The sequence below is a fragment of the Rhipicephalus microplus genome, chromosome 1 (genome assembly GCF_043290135.1).
Source record: "Rhipicephalus microplus isolate Deutch F79 chromosome 1, USDA_Rmic, whole genome shotgun sequence".
NCBI lineage: Eukaryota > Metazoa > Arthropoda > Arachnida > Ixodida > Ixodidae > Rhipicephalus > Rhipicephalus microplus.
In genome coordinates, this window is record NC_134700.1 from 291,366,242 (window position 1) to 291,387,787 (window position 21,546).

The 21,546-nt window shown below is 42.1% G+C and overlaps 1 protein-coding gene across 1 annotated transcript in view; it reads right to left on the minus strand.

The window, feature by feature from the left end:
- Positions 1–21,546, minus strand: part of Trpm (transient receptor potential cation channel, subfamily M) — a 145,339-nt gene that overhangs the window by 52,546 nt on the left and 71,247 nt on the right. Inside the window, exons 2-3 of the mRNA XM_075868926.1 lie at positions 6,195–6,274; positions 2,128–2,317 (exon numbers count right to left, since the gene is read on the minus strand). Coding sequence (XP_075725041.1) covers positions 2,128–2,317; positions 6,195–6,274 — 270 coding nt within the window. The remainder of the gene's footprint in view (positions 1–2,127; positions 2,318–6,194; positions 6,275–21,546) is intronic.

The window sequence follows — 21,546 nt, forward strand, 5'->3', positions numbered from 1 at the left end:
TCTGGAATGTTTACCAGCTTTTCACTGGCTGCCTCATTTTTTCTAAACAACAAGAAAAAGCGGTGTTCAACTAATTATTGTTCTCGTTGCAGTCGCATCTCGGAAAACGAAAACATAAAAAACAAGCACTTTCAATGAAAGAAAGAAAATATAATGGTGCGCCTTTTATTTTTCACCGCATCATTGTTTTCTGTGCGTGAACACTAGAGGTTCGCGTTTCGGCATAAAACGGCAGGAAAGGTTTCTAAGCCTGCAAAAGTACATAGCATACAAAAAAGTAACAAAAAACAAAGGAAAAAGACGTCCACTATTGAATTAGTTGATAACAAGACAACCAACGAAGCATTCATTCAGTCAGTTACGAAAAGTGCATCGATGGTACCTTTACTATAAAAACTGCTCGCTATCTCCTTGCTGCGTTCAGGAAGTAATCTTGCCTCTACATGCAGAAGCTTAGTGCAATTTCGAAACCAAATCAAGTCCTACTGCCGTTTTCTGTACTTGCTCTTTTTGGTCTTTCTTCTTCTTTATGTTATCCTTATTCGTCTAGGTTGCGGATTTTCGACTTCACTCAGGGGCGTCATATCCTTTCAGAAGCTCGCCAGACTGTCTTCGCTCCTTCGTTGTTTGTGATGGAACAGCTTATATAAAAAACTTTTGCATGGCACTGATACTTTCTTTGCAGTTAATACGCTTTCCTTAAGATCTGTCCTAAACAGTGCGCGCAGTTGCGAAAGAAGATTAGCTGTGAGCGCAAAGTGAATAACGCGACGGAGAAGCCTCACTCACGTTTCGTAAGTTCGTTCGCTACTTTTAGCGAACGAAACTGTAAGCTTATCACCATCGTGTTGTAAGATCTTCTAGACGGCTGTAAATGTTGGTGCGGTCCTCGCAAGAAGTATTTACGCCGTAATCACACCATCACATTTTATGCCCCGATGAACGCGAAACAAGACTGCCTCTTACGTCACCAAACGCCAACACGCTTCGCTTTTTGCAATTCAGTTTTTCATTTGAGGCGCACTGAAAAGAGTATGTTTTATCTACGACCATTTTTTTTATTTTTAGGTGAAGCTAGTTATCTAACACCGATTGTGGTAGCCACAATAGTAGTTAGAACTGGCAGACAATGATGCCAACTAAAGTACAAGTGATGTTGTTACAAAAAAAAAAAGAAGAAACCGTACTTTTGTTGGCGTCCCTGTTTGTTAGTTATAATTATTGTGTCTAACAAAGAAAACCAGCCCTTACATTTTCGATTCTCTCCTTCAGATTGTAGCCACGGCATTGCGCGTCAGAAACACGGGGCTGTAGAAGTTACAGAAATGCGGCCCTCAAAAGTGCCCTGGTCGCACGCGTATTTGTATGCGCCGCTTTCCAATAATTGATGTTTTAACGTTGGCTTGTTAGTGATTAGCCGTTTTCGATATAAAAAAGGTACATTTTGCCGAGGCCACGTGCCATTTGAAGTTGCCACGTGTGATTTTTTTTTCCATGTAATCGAATGCATGAGTGCTGTAGTTGCCTGTAGTAACTGAATTGTTTCACTGGTAAGCACATCGATGAAGGTCTTATTCCCGGCGTGTACTAAGAGAAGTTCTGAGGGAGCGTTGCGCAATGACACTGAAAAAAAGAAGGAAAGAAATAAAAGAGAAAAAGAAAGGGAAAATGAAAGAAAGAAACAGGAATACAGAAAGAGAGGAAAAGAAAAGAGAAAAATAAGAAAAAAGGAAGAAAAGTAAAAGGAAAAAAAAGAAAAACCAGAGAGAGAGAGAGAGAAAGAGAGAGAGGGAGAGAGAGAAAGCAGCACGGCAAACAAACGCACAGAGCTTCGCTTTGCTCCGCTTTGCTTCACTTCGCCGATACTACAAGTGTTCCTGAATTTCTTAGTGACACCTTGTTTGGAAGACTGGTATAATTTGTCCATGGAGAACGTCAATGGCCATAGAGAACGTCATTTTATACTTCATATGAAAATCAGTGTAGACACCTATATTGGTTAATCAGTTATATCCCTATGTAGCGAAAACAAAAGCGACGTTTTGAGAACATTCACATAAAAGTTATCATGTGCAATAGACTTGCATAAAGGCTTTTCTGCGTAGCCCGTTACAAAAGAACAGTCACCTGCGCCTTGAGCGGGTGCGATGTGCCCTGGAACTCGATGGTGCCGAACGCGTTGGTGGGTGCCACGTCTGTGTGCCTAGAAATGGACCAGTGCTCTTCTGTCTCGGGGGGCTGTGCCTGGCCACCTTGGGACGTCAGGGATGGCCTCGCCGACAGGGTGTGACCGCCCAGAAGCTCGCCGCACCCACACCTACAACAGTACACGGTTATTTGAGGAATAGGTTCGACTATATATATATATATATATATATATATATATATATATATATATATATATATATATATATATAAGGGAAAGAAGTGTATACCTAAGGGCTCGTTTTTCCGTGTTTTAACACAATATTAATGAGATCTAGCAGACAGTAATGCCAAGGAATGTACAGGTGAAGTTATTAGAACCAATTGAATGTAAATAAGAAGAAAGAAAAGTGGATGAAAAAATAACCAGCCGTGAGCAGGTTTTTTCATCCACTTTTCTTTCTTCTTACTTACATTCAATTGGTTTTAATGACTTTCCCAGTACATTCCTTGGCATTGCTGCCTGTTATATCTCACATATATATATATATATATATATATATATATATATATATATATATATATATATATATATATATATATATATATATATATATATATATATATATATATATATATATATATATATATATATATATATATATATATATATATATATATATATATATATATATATATATATATATATATTCTACGTGTTGTACTCCTGCAGCGCGACGACAACAACTTATGCGAACGCGTGGTTGCTTACGCAAGTGGTGTCATTACCGCTGCGAAAAAGAAAAAGAACAACGCAATCACCGTGCAGGAGTGACTGGCTATTGTTTGGGCAGTGCAAATATTTTGACCACATCTTCATGGCCGCCACTTTACTGTCGTTACCGACCATAACGTCTTATGCTGGCTTTCATCGCTGAAAAACTTATCGGGTCGCTTCAGTAGCTGGGTGCTTCGCTTGCAGGAGTACGATTTAGATGTCGCCTACAGATCTGGGAAAAAGCATGATGATGCTGTTGCTCTATGGCGCTGTCTTCTGCTCAGCGGAGGCCACTCACCATCACTACTACAAAACGGCACCACCTCTCGAATCGCAGTGCTAAGTTCACCATCACCAGGCACCCAAGCCATCTTCGTTTCACAACAACGTGTCGACCCATAGCACCGCACCATTGTTGACCACATGACCGCCTCTACTTCTCCAAACGCCCGACTACGCCAATGACTTAAACAATTTTAGTTTGATGGTGGCGCTTTGTACCGCTACGTTTTTGACGTCGATGGCAACAAGTGGGTACCCGTCATCCCACGTTCTCTGCAACGTGAAGTTCTCGAAGCTTTTCATAATGATCCAACCACTGGTCACCTACAGGCTGTGACAAGACTTACGACAAAATACTAAGCCGTTCTTTTTGGCCTGGCCTCTCTTCGGCTGTCGTTAAGCCATCGTAAGTAGCTAGCACCTCCACCACTTATGAGTAACCAGTTTATTCAGCCAGGCTCGAGCTAAATCACACTGGTGATGATATTTCCAGATGACGAAGATGCACAGGTGGGGATGATATGTAAAGAAAATGAAGAGTCATTCGTTTGTCACGCTGGCTTATTCGGTACTAATGCGTTAAAACCTGGCAATGGCGTCCTAAGATTCAGTGTTGAGTCACTATAGATTGATAGGACGAATGAAAAAAAAGTAACATAACAATAAGGCATGTTGTCAACGCATATGCACAGTGACATCACTGTTTCACTATAAACGGCTGGCGTTATCTCTATTAAAACCAAGCACCGTAACTTGACTGGTCAAAGCTAGCTATAAAAAATCACAGCATATCAACGGAGTGAATGATGATTAGTGCAGCGAAGCGTCCATCCGTCCCTCCGTGCTTCTGTCTGTCCGTCACTCCATCCGTGCTTCCGTTCGTCCGTCCGTCCGTCCGTCCAGTCGTCTGTGCCTCTGTCTCTTTGCCCATCCGTTCACACGTCCAGATGGACGGATGGACAGAGACACGGACACACGGACGTATGAACGAATGGACGGAAGCACAGACGGACGAATGGACGGAATGTAGCACGGACGTCCTGATGGACGCATGGGCTAACGGACAGAAGCAAGAACTAACGGACGAACGGAAGCACGGACGGCTGGACGCACGAACGGGTGGAAGGACGGACAGATGAACGGACGGAAGCATGCACGGACAGACAGACGTACGGACACACGGGCGGACAGCAGCGTGGATGGATGGATGGACGGGGGAATGGACTGACGCACGGACGGTTGGACACACGGAAGGACGGATGGATGCTTCACGCCACTCATAATCATTCTCTCCGTCGATATGCTGTGAAGACCATCAACACCATCTAATTATATCATTCCCAAAGACATACACACATGACGCCATCTATTGAGCGAGTCATAAACTAGATACGGCTATACTACAAACGGAGGAGGGAACGACCCATGGCTTAAGGAACTTCGCTTCTAGAAGGCTTTGTAGCGTTTGAAGCGTTTGTTGAAAAATGATAAAAAATTTAAGCTCTTCACTATGTTCCATTTTATTACTTAAGACACCGGCCTAGGAAAGCACTGAAGGCACTTTTTACAGCGAAGCCGTTGTGGCTGACCGAAGTTTGCCTGTTGTCACAATAACCTAAAATTATCATGCCAGCGATGTCTCTTTTCGTCGTCTTCTTCATCAACCCTAACACTTGCGCCAGTCGTCAAGTTGACGCGCGCCCGCTCAGTCGACTTCATCTGCCTTAATACATGCGCTCGGCGTGCGCTGCACCGCCACGGCGATTTCTCCCGCGTGGTATACAAAAACTCGATTGCCCATAGAGCATGTACAAAAGAGAGAGGGAGAGACAGAGAGCAATATCAAAATAAAGGCTTAGAAGGAAAGAGAAAGACATACATGAGAAGGAAGTAAAAAGATAAAAATACAGAAAGAAATAAAGAGATAGTAAGAAAGGGCAGGCGAGAAATAGTGAGCGAAAAAAAAAAGAATAGGGACGTACGCGCCTGAATTCATTGGTCAATACTGTTTTACCTCCTCCTCTGGGTGACGCACCGCGATGGGCAGCAAATGGCATACCACAATGCAGATAGCAATACATGCTAAGTGATCTAGCCACTAACACATGATAACGGCGTTTGTTTGTTTGTAAGGCAGAAAACATCTTCAGGTACTATTGCCATAAAGACGAAAATAATATTATATTTCATGTGGTAAGATCATTAAACTAGTACTAACCACTTCATGCGAACGCATCTACTGCAAAGGGTTTCGCCGACCTCCGCGGCGTTGCACCTTAAGCATGAGCGGTAATTTACCGAGGTAATGCCGAAAGAACCCTGCAGAACAGGTGAGGTGAAGTACATTCGCTATGCAAGTGCCAAGCGCAATGCATCAAAGTAGTTGCCAAATAACAGGCCAGGCATGCACCCGAATAATCGTATTCTATCTGCTTCATCGCGATTTCATCTGTTTTCATTATATCGCACTTCATGAGGAAAGTAGAAGATTACGGTACTGCCTTCAATGTATGAAGGTGAAAATCTAAGTTTCAAAGCTTAATTTGTTTGTTTTTTTGCTGAAGTGCATAAATGGGCTTGAAATTCTCTTTTCTCCGGCATACAACATTTGTAGTCTTGCATATGGTAACATTCAAGACTTGCATGCATTTCTAACTGTAAAATCTTATGCCAACAAGAGGGCTAATTTATATACCTTAAGAACTTTTATTTAGTGAATATTTTCGAGAATATAAGAATGAACCTTTCTCTACTAGAGCAATAAGCGAAAGCATACAGATAACCAGCCCAAATAACACGTTAGGAATTTGGCACACTTAGGACACACCACTGCATCCTCTGTTGTGGGGCAAACAAGAGAAAAACTTAGTACTGACGGGGGAATTTTCAGCTAACGCTAACATATCGGCTATTCTGTGGCATGTACACTCGCCGCTTTACAGAGCGCACTCTTTTCATTCCATTTTTACAAAACAAATCGAACACTTGCCTTTCTGGTTCCACTTTACTCGGTATAAACTTGGTGCAGTCCCTCTTCTGAAAGGTGCATTCAATCCAGGATTTCTTGAGCTGGAAGAATATAACAAAATAAGAAACATCAATACGCAGTTAAAAATTAATAAGTACGTTCCTATCTATTTTGAAGGTAAACGCAGAAGAAAAAAGAAAGCGAGAGGAACATGAAGCATTCGTCGCCTGAAGCAATCCGCAAAAGAGCATGCAATGAGCAATACGCTAGCAGCAAAACGAAGAATGGGGACCTGTAACAATCTCTTAACAAACTCACATTTCTTGCCTTTTTCTGCTTATTTTCAGAGATGCTGTGCGCATCGGTAATTGCCCCCGTTCTTATTTGTGAAGACCCCACGATCTCTGTTGTCGGCAACGTCTCTTCTTTGCTTCTTGCATTTCTTCCTCGCCGCTCAATCAGCAGCCTTGCAAATTTCTTACTGGAGGCACTTCATGGAATACATTGTTAAAGAATGTTACTATACACGCATATAATAACGACTCTCTTTAGCGGTTCGTAATGCCGCAGATGTGACGAGCAACTTTCTGGTGCAGCTGAGTGTTCACTCTGCAGGCGTGATATTCACTCTGCAGGCGCACGACGTGGGTGTTTATAACTGAAAACAAAAGCTGAACTTGTGCTCGCTCCTCGCTTGAAATTCAATATAAGCCGAAGTATGATAAGCTATTTTTTAGTTTGTAGGCGTGTTCATTTTAACTTGTTTTGCATAGTGCGCCAAGCTCCAGGCTTGGTACTGTTCTCACTATCAGATCTGCGGTTTCACTGTTTAGCTATGAACAGTTGCTACGTTTGGTATTAAACATTAGAGAAATCCAGCCATCATGTTGGAGTCTATCATAAAAGAAGAGTTAGTACTGCGTTTAGATAAACGCGTGTAATTTAGCATATTCCACGTGCGCGCACATAAAATGACTTCTTTCTGATATATATATATATATATATATATATATATATATATATATATATATATATATATATATATATATATATATATATATATATATATATATATATATATATATATATATATATATATATATATATATATATATATATATATATATATATATATATATATATATATATATATATTCGTATAGGAAAGAAGACGCACGTACGAAGCGATTTGCAATGCAATCACTTCGTACGTGCGTCTTCTTTCCTATACGAATAATCTTTCCCGGACCCAGCATCACTTTTGTTTTTGGTATATATATATATATATATATATATATATATATATATATATATATATATATATAATTAAAAGGTGTCCTTGAATCCAGTGGAAAAAATACCAAAAAGTGGAGGACGGGCAAAACGAAAACTTTTCATTTTTCCTACGTTTCAGCCGGGAACCGGCCTTCATCAGGGGAAAAAAACTATATGACTATATAGAAAAACTATATAGAAAAAAACTATATGGGAAAAAAAACTATATTGGCAACCCGAAGGCTGGTCCCCGGCTGAAACGTAGGAAAAATAAAAAGTTTTCGTTTTGCCCGTCCTCCACTTTTTGGTATATATATATATATATATATATATATATATATATATATATATATATATATATATATATATATATATATATATATATATGGCCATTTTTCGCTTCTTGCCAAATGCATTGAGTCTGAACCCCACAAAAGAAGGAAAGCCACATACTTCAAAATAACCAGGCCCCGCCGCGGTGGTCTAGTGGCTAAGGTACTCGGCTGCTGACCCGCAAGTCGTGGGTTCGAATCCCGGCTGCGGCGGCTGCATTTCCGATGGAGGCGGAAATGTTGTAGGCCCGTGTGCTCAGATTTGGGTGCACGTTAAAGAACCCCAGGTGGTCGAAATTTCCGGAGCCCTCCACTACGGCGTCTCTCATAATCATAGGGTGGTTTTGGGACGTTAAACCCCACATATCAATCAAATCAAAATAACCAGTACAACATTTATTATATTTTGGCAGAGACTGCTGTGCCGCGCGGCGCACGAGCCACCCCCACGCAGAAACGGCTGCTGCGCCGCACGGAAGTGACGTCATGCATTTTCCGCTTAGGCGCTTTGTTTGAATAGTCGGAGTGATTAGCGGTACTTTTAGACGTAAGGATAGAATCAATTAAACATTACGTCCAAACGTAAAAGTAAGAAAAAAAGGTTAGTTAGGTCCAGTGTGACAACAATACGAAACCGGCTTGTTAATCGTTCCAACCCGATTGGCAGCTGTAGCGTAGTAGGTTAAAGCGGCCCATTGAGAATTCGTGAGGTCGGTGGTTCGAGCCTTATTGCAGTATTTGTTACTTTTTTTGTTGGCGCATGTATTATTTTAACATTTGCGCCTCCTCATCGGCCTCCCGTCAGCCTGACTTGCTGCTGGTGGTGGTTTTATTCACAGACTCTTTCTTATTGGATGTTTGATGACTTGGCTTTGATGACTTGGCTTGTAGAATTGGTTATATTTATTATGATAAAGTGTTTTGCGAATTATTGCTCTTAATTGGCAAGATGCAAAAGGACACGAAAAACTCAAATGCAGCTGGCTGCGTTAGTTTCTCTTGCACCGTATCAGGAATGTTGATATCCACGGTTTATCAAAGTTTCGATGACAAAAAGGTGCACTGCAACGTAGTCTTAGGAAACGTTTTTGTGTCGCTCAGTGTACCATCACCTGACGAGGTAACCAGGAGGCCGCTTCAAAATACTGACGTGCCACAGCAACGGTCTAGGCGATCAGCACTTGATAAACGATGCCCAAGGGGAAGTGCCGACGGCGTTAGCTCATCTAACTACAAAACAGCTTGTCTGTCTTGCTGAATAACACGCATGGCCTGTGACAGCACGGGAGCATTTACGTAGCAACGGATGAAAACGGCCGTACGTTTTCGCACTTAACAAACGAGCCGGCAATGCAGTAGCTCTGGCCTTCGGGGATGATAGGCTTCGTAAGAACACTACAATAAAGTTGTTTCCATCCATCGTATGAACACTTCGCCGACGCACTGGGGTTTCATGCATGTGCGTCGGGTCAGTCACACGTGAACTGTGCGAAAGCATTTATTTCATCGTCGACCTTGCCGCTCGCGACAAGCAAAACTCGGCCGCAAGAACACTTTCACCTTTGACAGCACCACGCTTGACATTGCAATCTAGAAAATGCAGTACGTCCAACAACTGTAATCCGCACTTCATCCTGAGAAACTTCATGGCGCACACACTCAGATGAAGCTGTGGCGCGGTGGGTCGCCACGCTAGTTCCAACCAACAGGTTCAACGGGGCATCCAGCAATCACGTGAAGCAGCGACGACACAGAGTCTGCGGTCTCCTTGTGGGCGGCCTAGGCCATGGCCTCGATTTTGTCGAAGTTTTCGCCACGAACACACATCGCAAGCACCTACCACCTCTCACGGTTTACCTTTCGCAACCGCCATGCCCATGGCGCCCCCTGTAATTTAAATACTTATAATATCTGTTCAATTGACAAATATAGGTTAACTGACTCGTCATACACCTGCTTAGTAAAATATTTGTAGGATTATTGCTATATACAATAATTTATACATTTAAATATCTTGAGTTATTATTTTTTAAAGTGACGTCACTTCCGTGCCGCGCAGGAGCCACTTCTGTGTTGAGCTCGCTGCTGCGCCGCGCGGCGCAGGAGACGCTGCCATATATTGTTTGTTCTAAAACTCACCTGAGGTGTATTGCACCGAAATTCGGTAGATTCACTTTTACAAAACTCGACACATTAGCTTCTCTGATCAATATTCTATGGCTTCTGCGATTAGCAGCGCATTCTACAGTGAACAAACATCGCTCATTGCTTCTACTTTGTACTTTTCTGAGACCTTATATATCTGCAGGTATTTTTAATTAGGTCTTTCTGAAACCCATAATAAAAAAACATAGCTCTTAATTAACGAAGTTCATTTCACCGGGTATTACGTGATTTCCTGATGCCTTCCAGAAAGCCTGCATTTCACCGCGAAGGAAGGCCTGGGCCAAGCAGAGCAAAGCAGCCTTCACACTCTCGCCGTGCCATCGGGCGTCTCGGTGCGAAACGATCGAACACAAGTGGAGTTTCGTGTCCCATCGGTGAAAAGCGAGCACTATATACCACCGGCCGATTTGTCGGGTCGCTTAGACCTGCGTATTCGTGTGAGGCACTATCGCTTGCTCTGCCCTTTCTTCTTCTTCGCGAGCCTATTCGAGGTGGGAGGTACGAGAATCGTCGTGTCGGGTCCTTCTCCCAAACTTCTTCGTGTCCCTCTCATTTTTCGTACGTGCTCCTTCTTCTACGACACGTCCTCAAAGTGATCCCGCTCATGCCATCGCGACTACGCTTGCATTAAGTACAACCTGCGTCATCTGCGATATCTCCCCACCCCCTTTATTTTACCAGTTGTTCGACTAAGCCACTCTCAAGTTCCTCACAATGTATTTCGACTTTCAGACATTTCTAGGTGAACATCTTGTCAGGATATACATGCTTCGTCCAGCAACGAACATGCGCCACTCTAGACTTTGTTCTCTTTTCAGTCTTTTGTTTTCGTAAAGGGTCTGAATTTACAGCTATGGTCCGAGAATAGAAGATTGCTGGTGCCAACAGAGAACAAAGAGGGAAAGAAAAAGATAGCAGGATGGGATGCTGGTTCTGTGTTTGTGGCTCTATTCTTTCATTAAGCTATGTACCAGCTCACCCAACGTTATGCTGTTTGCGATATGGACTTATTGGTTACTTTTCCTGTTTGTTGTTGTTGTGGTCGTCGTGATTGATGACATGGTTGTCGTGACTGTCATCTTTGATTATTATTATTATTATTATTATTATTATTATTATTATTGTTATTATTATTATTATTATTATTATTATTATTATTATTATTATTATTATTATTATTATTATTATTATTATTATTATTATTATTATTATTATTATTATTATTATTATTATTATTATTATTATTATTATTCAAGTTTTGTGACCTACATTTGCATGTCAACATGACAACATTCTTCGTTATTTGGTGTTCTAATGGGAAGAATGAGAACTTTCATTTTCCCATTGGCATAAAAGCAAGAAGGCACACTATTTCCGATTTTATTCAACACAAATGTGAATAACTGGTAGCCCAGCCTAAAATGCACGTGTAAATGGACAATTATCAATGCTAACAGCAAAACCATACGGTGCGTATAGCTTCCGTAAAGATAGCCCCTCCAGTAGTAAAGAAAGCTGCATAATTCACCGTGCAATTAGGACCCGTCTAAAGTGAAATGCTCCTTTGTAAACGTTTGTTAGTCGTTCACATTCGCTTCAGTGCTTAGGTGCACCTTCAACCGCCCACGTGCCTGTTTTCGTACGTCTCTGCTCAAGCGTTACGTAACGCTTGAAGGCAGACGCGTTTGAATTGAGAGAGTGAAGGGCGTGGATAACACGGCCGCTTAATTGCGATGCAACACCACGCATGACCGCAGCAGCTAGCAATGTTCCGTGAACACCACCTTGCTCTCAACTGATGCCCTCTTTTCATCTCCTTTTTTTTTCTAACAACCAACCTTCTTTCCGAGTTTATATTTCCGAGGATGAGATAAGCCACCTTAATAATGCTGTTTTATTCCGGCTGGCTAAATTCTCGGGCGTTACCAGGTTTTCTACCGCTTCCCAAAACTTGGCTCAACGCGTCTGGCACCACCGCGTGAAAAACCCGGAAGGAAAACGCAGTTTAGCGACATAGAGCAATCGTTCATTGAACAAATGCAAACCATTTCCCGACCAGAACTGCAGTGGGCAGCGTTGCAGTGGCTTCGTTGCGCACCTGCTTTCGCATAAGCTACGCGTGGTTGCCCTCTGGCGGCAGAGCATGGCGGCAGCGGGGCTGCTGATGCGAAGAGCCAGCGAGATAGCTCTGAACGAAATTCAAGGTCGGACGCAGGTCGTCCAAAGCGGAAGCAAGACTCGAGCGGAAGTTCCGTGCATCGGGCAGGTGCGTTTAGCGGCTATCTTGAACTCTAACGCTGTACCTTGTCGTTCCTGCTAGAGAATCATGATTGAAAGTTTGGTTACTTCGCTTCCCCTCATGCTGTCGCTTTAGTGCGCTCGCGCGCGCGCGTGTGCGTGTGTGTGTGTGTGTGTGTGTGTGTGTGTGTGTGTGTGTGTGTGTGTGTGTGTGTGCGTGCGCGCGCGCGCGCGCGGGTAGAGGTAGACGCGATGTGTGTTGTTGACGCACAAGGTAAAGGTAGCTGTATTGACGTTTCGGTAGTGTCCATGGCCAAAGCGTCTATAGATAGATAGATAGATAGATAGATAGATAGATAGATAGATAGATAGATAGATAGATAGATAGATAGATAGATAGATAGATAGATAGATAGATAGATAGATAGATAGATAGATAGATAGATAGATAGATAGATAGATAGATAGATAGATAGATAGATAGATAGATAGATAGATAGATAGATAGATAGATAGATAGATAGATAGATAGATAGATAGATAGATAGATAGATAGATAGATAGATAGATAGATAGATAGATAGATAGATAGATAGATAGATAGATAGATAGATAGATAGATAGATAGATAGATAGATAGATAGATAGATAGATAGATAGATAGATAGATAGATAGATAGATAGATAGATAGATAGATAGATAGATAGATAGATAGATAGATAGATAGATAGATAGATAGATAGATAGACGGACGGACGAATAGTGCAAAAGTTTGAGAGAGACAGACAAGGAGAATGAAGGAACGAAAAAATGGCATTTAAATTTCCGTCACCAACCTAACGAATATATCGACACTCACGTCATTCATTTCATATCGAAAAGTGAAGTTGCGCGTCCTCGCAAGCAAGCCGACACTGTTGACCTGCTGACTCAGGTATGAGCGTTGCAGCATATACTGAGTCACAACATGGTAAAATATATTATCTATTATTTCGTAAGGTGGCAAAAGAAAAAACCATTTTATGCACATTTTTTTTTAACTTTCAGGTTCCTAACTTGGATTTGGCATCTTGATAAGCATATAGAGTGTGTGCAATATTCTTCTGAGTGAGTGTTGCTGTGAATGAAGAAGGTGATAATAAAATATATCGCATGAGAAGAAGAATAAGGAAGTAACAAGAGATAGAGAAAAGGCAGGGACGAAAAGGCAAGGACGTTCAATACTTATTATACTACGTTACACTGAAAAAAAATCGAAATGCGAAATTTGCATGTGAAGGATGTGCAGAAAGAGAAAAGGAGACAAAGTTTCGACTTCATAATCTGGGGCTTGTTTAGTGCATTGATCTTGTGTTCTGTAATGAAGTATCGCTGGCCATGTACAGACGAAGGAGCTTTCTATGCTTTGCATACATAAGTGTTTCCGATTTACTTCTAGTGATTGTTTTCTTCACACTAATTATACTCCAACATACAGCAAAGCAAGTTGTCTATGAGAAGATGGTTATCGCACATATTCGCGTTACGCCACTGCAGCACACCTACATGTACACTAATGGCTAGTGTTTTATCTAGTGGCTAGTGGTGTGCGTTCCTCGTATAGAAGTGTGTGTGAACGTGTGAGGGAAAGTGGGATGCCCAAGTGCAGCTAGATTTTACTTACAATACGACGAAACTTCAGCAGCACTAAAAATTGCGATCTACACATTTTATGAGGTTTTTCTTGCAACGACTTGTAAGTACACCATGTATTTTCTTTTTCTACATGCTCTCTTGCACGATTGTGAGTGACGAAGTGAAATATTATATTACAACTGATTCACGTGATTCTAAGAACATAAGTATGCAGTCTTCGATGGGATCGACCCATACGAATGAATAGACACGAATGGGCCATATTGAAATGCAAATGTTTATAATTCTGCATTTACACACCCCTCTTCATAGGACGTCGTATAGTCAGTAAACCAAATGAGCAAAGCTATATCCGGCAAGCAAGCACTTTCTGTTTAGCATTAGGTCCCCACGGGAACAGCTCAGTAGCGGGGGAAGAACACGGCTAAACCAATCGAAGGAATGTATACGTGTGCGAAGATCAGCGTGACGCAACTCAACAAGCCCTGTTCACTTTCCCATGTGTAATCTCGTTCGATATCGAAAAAGTGCACCAGATCTCTCCTTTTCTCTCTCTTCTCGAAAGCGCATCCCAGCTCCGAAGGTGTGCCCAAGAGAATGCTTGCGAAATCCCCGCATACTGGAATGCCCATTTTTATATGTTTGCATATCGTCCTCGTGAACCATGCACTCTGGGCGCCACCCATATGTTCTTCGACCGGTGCGCTGGCCCACGTTTTCTATATGCTGCACGGCTGCAACGAATGGCTAGTGTAGTTTGCATACCAAAACAAATAAGCGCTTGGCAGTTGCCCTCCCGGTGTTGCCAGGCTCATTGCTCTACATACTTGCGTACGAGAGCGATAGCTTAGCGGATGATCCGCCGAATTTCACTTTCGTGATATTTCATTCTATCTTTGAAGCGGCTTTTCTTCTGTTTCCATAAGCAATAATTCTGAAGTCAAGAACAGCGGGGAAAGGTTACGTACTCTCTTTTGCCTTGTTTTAGTGCCCTACGTGCAGGCTACACTTCCAAGTTTAAGCTTATCAAGTTTGATTACGTGCGAAATGATATTAATAATGATATGTATGACATTCACATGTCTCATAGTTACGAAAACTGATGGAAGAACTTTCTATTGGTAAAATATATGAATGTCAAGTGTCGAGTGCAGCATTATAAACAAAGAGAGATAATGCATACCAAGAAATACTATAGAAAACCCAGAGAAAACGCAAAATTAAAAAGCGAAAGTAAAGCAACTGAAACAAGACATGCATAGTATATAAATTTATGATTCACGCTAGGGCCTGTGACTTTCAGCAATTTCATGTGATTCTTTGTTTTCTATGTAACAAAAAAGGACATCAATTGATAGTGTTGGGTAATTTGAAAAAAACAGATGCAATTTGACCCACTTTAACATATCATAGCTCTTATGATTGATGTTTGCATGAGTCATAGATAGACGTAGAAAAAAGGGAAACAAATATAAAAAGAAAAAATAAAACACTCAAATGTAGACGGAGAGAGAGGGAATCCAGAGACAAAGAAAAACGTAAAAAAAGAAAACAAGAGAGAAAAAACGAGAAAAAAAGCAGAAAAAATGACAGAAAGATAAACAATCAGGCAGAAAAAGATAGAAAGACACAAACTTAAAAACGATAAAAAAGAGAACAAGCATTGCCATGTGTAATATAGCATGGGTGGCGGCGAGACAGGTGAGAGGGTAGTGGAGCGGAAGCCATGTCAGAACCAGCTAGGCGTTGCGCGAAAAAACCAAGGTCAGAGACTTTAGTGAACCGAAGCGTTCACTGAACAAATTTTTCTTGAAGCACCACCTCTCATACTCTATATGCATATTCAGTGACACCGGAAACATTCTGTTTTCCCGCATGCCAGAAACTTTTCCAGAATACGACATGCGTTACAATTACAACGGTAGACATTAATACGAAAAGGCTTTCAATAAATTGTGAGTGCGCGATGCTAGCTTGCGAAAGATGTCCTGCGGGTGCAGTTTAGTTGACTTTCGTCGGGGCCGAGATGTCTTAATCAATCAACTATGAGCGTTGAAACATCTTCCGTGAATATCGCATGTGCTCGGGTCACAGCCGTGTCAACTCTGCAAGAACGAGACCGCAGTTATCTAATACCGCAGGGTTACCAAGCGCTCGCAGATAACGAGATCCTAAAGTTCGTGTCTGCAGTAATGTGATATCACTTAGAATCAGGCCTCAGTACATGCTCGGAACGGGGCCCGCATTTCGGGCCCCTCGCCAGTGATGTCTTGTTTCGGAAGCGATGATGCGAGAACGACTAAGCGGCCTGTGCATTTGGATAATATAATGAGGCTTCGCGCAACTTTACATCTGAAACGGGAAGATCAGGAAGTTTTTTCGCAACTAATGAGCGTTTGCTAATTAGCTTATCCGAAGTAAACCTCACGTGTCTGAATGCGCGAGAAAAAATGCAACGTCAGGTACTGATGTCTACAAGGTCGGACGCCTACAAGATCACCTTAATGAATGTAACCGAAAGCGCGTTGCAACTAAGTTTCCAAAGGCTACATAGGCGCCACGCGCACGAGTCATACTACTTGATTGTTTTAACAGACATAAATGTCTGTTAAATGTCTGGCCGAGGAAGCTTTGTATGGAACATTGTAGCGCCTTCGTTGATCAACGGAGCTTGAGAAAACTTAACGCATCACCCGGTTATTCTCTGCGTGTTCTTCTCGGGTCTTGCAGAGAAGCTGTAAACTATTTTGTTGCGCCGTTAGTCATCAACAGAAAACTATCATTGTCATGAACCAGCACGTGGTCTCTTCGTCACATTCTGCTTAACTGCCAGAACACGTGCGCCAATTTCTGTAGCATGGAATGCAACAGCTCTGTTTGGAAGCAAAAAAAAAAAAGAGGTAAGCCCCACCGGGGTGGTCTAGTGGCTAAGGTACTCGGCAGCTGACCCGCAGGTCGCGTGATCAAATCCTGGCTGTGGCGGCTTATTCCGTGATTTGTCGAGAGAAGAGAAAGCTATTTTTAGCTGACTTTGATAATTTATTGTGATTTCTAGTCCGCGTACTGCGCTATAATATTTGGCTCGCGTGTTGTCGGGAGCCTATACCACAGATCGGCAGCGTTTTCGGACCATCCTCAAAAAGTGTTGCAGGGCCCCTTTAAGGTGAGTGTCAGACTCACTCAGCTATCCAGGCTCGTTAGCCGTACATATCTATAATATATATTTATATAGCATTGCCGTGGTAAAATGAATTGAGGGTGAGGAGGATGGGAGAGAGTGAAACATGACATATAAATAAAGGAGGAATTAGGGAGAGAATACGACAAGGGGTCAAAGAAAAAAAACGAGAAAGAAATAAAGAGAAAGAAGGAAGTAGATAGGAAGTCAATAATAGAGAGGGAGAGACAGAAAGGCAAGAAAGAGAAATAACGATAAAAAAGCGAGTGCATGAGAGAAAAATACGGAAACAGAGAAAGAAGGAAATAGAAATAAACAGAGGGAAAAAAAGAACGAGCGGAAAGCTCAGAAAAAGAAGAGGAAGAAATGATTGATGTTGATTGATATTTGGGGTTTAACGTCCCAAAACCACCATATGATTATGAGAGATGCCGTAGTGGAGGGCTCCGGAAATTTAGACCACCTGGGGTTCTTTAACGCGCACCCAAATCTGAGCACACGGGCCTACAACATTTCCGCCTCCATCGGAAATGCAGCCGCCGCAGCCGGGATTCGAACCCGCGCCCTGCGGGTCAGCATCCGAGTACCTTAGCCACTAGACCACCACGGCGGGGCAAAGAAGAGGAAGAAAGACAAACGAGGAAGGCCGTCAGCTCCGAACTTCCCTTAGGCTTGGCAGCACTTGTGCGAAAGCTGCAGGTTAATTTGTTAATTTAGTTATATATTTATTTATTTATTTATTTATTTATTTATTTATTTATTGTCATTACTTGGAAGCACGCTAAGGTATATGAAGCCAGAATATTTATCGCTGGTTTAGGATTTAATAGGACCATGTTGGACTATATACTAGCTTCGTTCACGGCAGCCAGGAATTTCCACTTCTCCTTTTTCGGCTCATCGAGTTGTCTAACGTCGCTGCAGCACATAGCGGCATTAATTACTGACTTTGGTAGGTCATCTGGTCACTAATATGTTTTCGTGCGCCTACTTGAGGCATCGGGAGGCTATTTCCTCTAACTCAACGAAAAAGCTAAAGTTTGCCGTCCCGGCAAATTTTTCGCTCTATCTTTATAGTAATGAACGGAGCTTGTATAACTACCACGATTCTGGTGTTCGATAACCACACATGACTGACAGTCTGTATCAACCTAATATGAAACGCCTATGGCGATAACATGTTCGACGTTCATACGCAAACAGTGATTTGCTGAAGTGGGCTCAATAAAATTGCATGCAAAAAAGAAGTATTGTGTGTGTGTGATTTGGTGGCTGTAGTGATATCTGCCTTCTGCTGCATGACGAAATTCTGTGGGCCTTATTTGATGTTCATAAAACATGCATAGATAATCTTGTCAGTAAGAGAAAAAAAGCGAAGCACATTCGATTCTTCCCTTTTTTTCTCTCGAAGCTCCTATCACTTTCCAGTGCTCTGCATCTTTTTGAAATAGAATCAAAAATCATTTTTTTATCCTAACTTAGTGAAGATGATATTTATTCTTTTTCTTCAAACGAAGTCGTGCACACAGTTAAAGGCCTGTGGTGTATATTTCAGATCAGAATGTGTAATCCAAACACCTCATCTACGAATAAAAAAGACGGGTGAGCAAGTTCATGCCATGTTTTTTTGAAGTTACAGGCTTAATGTGGGTGAATAATGATTGTTCGAGAAGATACGCCTAAACAACGAAGCAGCACTAGAAAGTTTCTCGAAATGCTCTGAGGGAAAGGCGCCTTGGCTTGCACAGTGACTACAGCTGACGCGAACGCTGGCTTCGGCCTTCACGCCCAGTACCGCGCGAGAAAAAGCAATATCTGCTAGACATCGCTTTCTCAAACAAATACATAGGTTACGAGAAAAGCCAGAAAGGTCACGACATGCACACCCAGACTTATATTTGGTTTCTCGGCATCCGATGGGAAGGAAAGATAGAGTATAGAACTGTCACGCGTACGGCTTTGAGCTCAGTTTGTTTAAATAAGACGTGAGCTGTCTGAAGACTGACAGCGTGATAAGGAGAACTGGCGAGCTTTTGCACAACATTTCTCAATCTTGCTTTTCTTGTAAATGTTGTAGACATTTTATTTCTTTTTTGAGACATGGAAGAAGAAGTTAAAAGCCTGGCAAAGCTAAGTTGCTATAATGTAGAATACCTAGAAAACATTTTACGGCTGCGTTTAAAACGAGTTTTAACGGCGGCTTCACTGAAAGTTCAATGAGTGGCACGTTTTGATATCCCTTTCTTGCCTTTCGAGGTTTCTTTGGACTTTCTTCAAGTGCAATAAAGAATGTTTTTCACTAATTAAAGGCACTATAGCACTTATCCTCATGACCTCTTTTTTTTTTGATCGCGTTCCTTGTCGCACATGCTTCCTGCGACTTTTCCCGACAGCCTGCGCTGCATTTGTGCAGCGTCATGCAAAATATTTTGATACCGTCACTTTTGGGAGTGTACCTTTTGATGTAATGTTTAATGAAAGAGATGAGAAAAATAAAGGGCTTCATGTCTCATCAATAAACGTAATTGAGCTGGATATCTTTTTATAAAAAAAATTTTAAGTTGAAAATTTTTTAAAGCGAGTGCTAGCAAGAGCCTTAAAATTCCTAAATTACCCGCGGTTGCTTATCTATTTCTGCTCGAGGGATTTCATTCTTACAAATCCAGTTTGGTATTAAAATGTGATAAATTATTCTAACCAAAAGAAACTGATAGCCAAAGCTTTCTCCGGCTTTTTTGTGAGTGTTTATTTTAGAACTTCGGGCAGACATTCTCTATCTTTGGGGTATTATTGAACACTGTCTATGTCCCTCATTTATATTCCTTGTGTTTTTTCGTTATTTTTCCTAGCACAGACACACCGACTCCTGATGCGCGAATCTTCCCACGCCTGTTTCAAAACACAGCTCTGCGCTTTTTCTGCGCCCGCCGTGGTGGTGTTCTGGTTATGGTGCTCGAGTGCTTACCCGCAGGTCACGGGTTAGAATTCCGGGCCACAGCGGCTGCATTTCTGACGGAGGCGAAAACGCTTGAGGTCTGTGTATACTTAGATTTAAATGCACGTTCAAAAAAACAGTGATAAAAATTTGCTGGAACCCTGCCATGTGGCATCTCTCATAATCACATCGTTGTTTGGGGACTTTAAACCCCAGGAATTACGTTGAAGCGTTTTCTGCAATGTCGACAATGTGTCTTTATTTGTTAATTGGCCCGGCAGCTCATTAGTGGGTTGTTACATCAAAAGTGACTTTCAGCTAGCAAGGCATCTCAAAAGGGCCCCTGAGCACTTTCTCTGGTAATATTTTTTTTTTGCGAAAATTGACCGTCAGCATCGGCATTAGCTGAGTGATGTGAACACTCATGATCATGTGATGACGTGTCTACCTGTAACTATTACGGACGAGCATCGCTACCATCATCGCGACCTCACAGGCCACCCCAAGGTTCATGACGTCATTATGACGTTACATGACGTGACGTCATTACATTACATCGTCACGTAGTCAAAGATGGGCTGAACTCGGAGGCAGTGTTTAGAACCCCCTTACGTGCGTTAAAGCTTTCGTAGGTATGGTCTATACGGAATGATCAGTTCATCGATCGGCATACAAGAAGAAAAAAGTAGATATTTGTACCTGCGAGTCATTTTAGGTGACTGCGTAAAGCACCCTCGCTGTCTATTGCCTCTCGAATTCATTGCCACGAAACTTCTCGAGCCCCTAAGGAACGACAGGTGCTACAAGACTTTTTCGCACTATTAATATAGTCACACTTCTTTTTTTTTGGAAGAACACACTACGCAGGAAAGAGTGACAAAATGGCGGTGACTTACTGAATAAGGTGCTGATGTAGATTCATTTAGTAAAGTGAAAGTCAGGCGGACATTTTGAACGACCGAATTTCACTTTTTCGTGGTACTTCGCACCCAACAACTAACGCTCGATATGTATCGCTCGATATGTATATATGGCGGTAAAGTGTTGGTGTTTTGAAACCAACACTTTACCGCCACTTCATTACTGCGCCCAATGAAGTGCACTGCAGTGAACGTGCTTAAAAGTATCCGGACGGAGGCGCGAAGAATGGAGTGATGCAAGCGCCACAACTGTCGCTTACAAACCACGTGCGATCTCATGCCTCAACTTTCTCAACATAACTCATAGCCTTAATCTCAAGTCATGGCCTGCCTATGCTGCTACGGCTTCTGATAACCTCTTAGCTGCGGCGAAATCATCGCACATACACCTTTGGTCTCTCACTCTTTCCGAAAATGGCCGATATGTCATCGACACCTGCTCACGCCAGCACCCCACGAGCTGTCACCTTTCATTAGGTGCGCCATAGACGACAAAGAAAAGTGCGCCGCCAATATTGCGTCCGGAGAATCGTGGCAGTCTCCTTCCAAAATGACAGGACTATCGATGCTAAACTAATAGAGGAGAGAAAGGTGGATTTCGTTTCGTCTTTAAAGCAATTAATTGCTTTGAATGGACTTGACTGCTTCGCTTGTCGTACCTTTCCTCGGCTTTTCTTTCCTCAAAGCCGAAGC